This window comes from Perkinsus marinus, assembly GCF_000006405.1.
Source record: "Perkinsus marinus ATCC 50983 genomic scaffold scf_1104296967140, whole genome shotgun sequence".
In the NCBI taxonomy this organism is placed as follows: domain Eukaryota; phylum Perkinsozoa; order Perkinsida; family Perkinsidae; genus Perkinsus; species Perkinsus marinus.
The window spans coordinates 1-1,590 of NW_003203647.1; the positions used below are offsets into that span (position 1 = coordinate 1).

The window sequence follows — 1,590 nt, forward strand, 5'->3', positions numbered from 1 at the left end:
ATGTCACACGCTTACTGCTAAGGAGTGTCAATCTATCATCATGGGAAGCCATCGCATCCACTACAGTAGACATATAATCCTAGAGGAAACTATTCGTGGCCTCCATATGACATGCTAGACTTCTTCAACACAAAGCAAGGGCTTGATCCACATAGAAATAATATCATCACCCGAATACCAGATGCAACCATCAGTTTATGCACCAACACCGGCAGTGGTATGGTGGTTAACATTTAAACCATTCTTCCTCAGATCCTGCAATAGCTGCTTCATCCGAGTCTGATTCCCACCATCCTTCTGGCCCTCACGCTCCTTATGAGCTGCCCTCTCACTGGATGTTTTATTACTACCATTGCTCGTGGTAGCAGCTACACTGCTGGCAGGATCCTTGTAAAAGTTTATGTGATTGGCTACGACGCTCCATGGGCTGACAGAAAGGAGATGAATGCAGCCAATGGTGGCGGTTGATAAGGCACATTGATACCACACTAATAAGGAGAATCCCTACTTGGAAGCAGTAGCGGTGGTATCCATCTGATTCATGCGATCAATGAACTCCTTCTCAGCCTGGAGTTGATCCTTTCTGTTCTCTTCTATCTTCGCCGCTCGATTAGTATAAAATGACCTAACCGAAGTAGAGGCTATCCTTCTAACAACTTCAATAGCCAGGCGCCTTAGCACTTGATGTTCTCTTGTGCCTTGGCACGTAAGGATGTTTTCTTCTCTTCCTCACTCCTAGACAACTCGGTATAACTATCGACAGATGAACACTGAAAGACAGAAAGACCATCACGGATGTCGAAGAAGGAATTCTGGTCCCGAGGCTCCGGTTGGATGGAACAGCTGAGACTAAGGGTAGAGAATACCGCCCCGTGATTATCACTCTCTCTTTATCTGATCCATTTATCGTAGTGGGAAGGTCCTCTGTAGGGGACTGGACAAGATCAACACCAGTTGCAGCACCATCATAGGCTTTAGGTGATGGAGCCACTGCTGCTGATGCTGATGACGCTACTGGTGATGCGGTAGATAATACCTGATGATAGACGCATGATGTTCATACAGTAGGGAGAGTGGGATACCGGAGTAGAGGGGGGAGATGATGATGGAGGGGGAGGAGGAGGAGCAACAGCCGATTGTGAGCTCGCAGGGGCAGCAATAACAGGTTGTTCTGATGTTGCTGTGAACTGTAGCAGATCGTCACTCATATTTACACACAATATAGACCGCTAAAACGAACACATTCAAGATCTTCGCAGCTTCTCATCCATCAGTAGTAGCCGTATCGATGCCAAGTTGGTCATTGTCAGCTTGAGGACTTTGCGCACGCCAAGCTGATCGATTCAGATTCGGTAGACATGATCTCCATGACTGAGGTAAGGTACGGTTCGAGGCTCCATGGCTTCACTCAGCGCCAACTAGTGCTGAATTTTGTATTCTCTACGTCAGACGAAGACCGTATTGGAGATATGGCAAGAGCTTGTAGCCTCGAAGTATGACCATATTGAAGGGTCAGCGTGGCGCCCACTCCCTGCAACGTGGCGGCCACTCCCTGATCCACGCAAGTGTTGGTCCATCAATACCCTCCGT

At 47.9% G+C, this 1,590-nt stretch overlaps 1 protein-coding gene across 1 annotated transcript; it reads right to left on the bottom strand.

Annotated features, from left to right (window-relative positions):
• Positions 1-163: 163 nt before the first annotated feature.
• On the bottom strand, positions 164-1,239 carry Pmar_PMAR026676 (hypothetical protein). The gene is made up of 5 exons (XM_002768764.1): positions 1,083-1,239; positions 884-1,036; positions 682-770; positions 509-625; positions 164-427 (listed from the first exon to the last, which is right to left on the bottom strand). Exons 1-5 carry the CDS (start codon positions 1,206-1,208, stop codon positions 196-198), a joined length of 717 nt encoding a protein of 238 aa, XP_002768810.1. The 5' UTR covers positions 1,209-1,239; the 3' UTR covers positions 164-195.
• Between the last annotated feature and the right edge of the window lie 351 nt (positions 1,240-1,590).

What these genes read in the sequence shown, in the direction of transcription:
- Pmar_PMAR026676 (XM_002768764.1), bottom strand. Translation starts at nt 1,208, where the DNA reads ATGAGTGACGATCTGCTACAGTTCACAGCAACATCAGAACAACCTGTT. An exon ending in CATCTCCCCCCTCTACTCCG is followed by an intron (nt 1,037 to 1,082) that starts GTATCCCACTCT and finishes GTCTATCATCAG; the next exon opens with GTATTATCTACCGCATCACC. An exon ending in ACCACCGCTACTGCTTCCAA is followed by an intron (nt 428 to 508) that starts GTAGGGATTCTC and finishes CCTTTCTGTCAG; the next exon opens with CCCATGGAGCGTCGTAGCCA.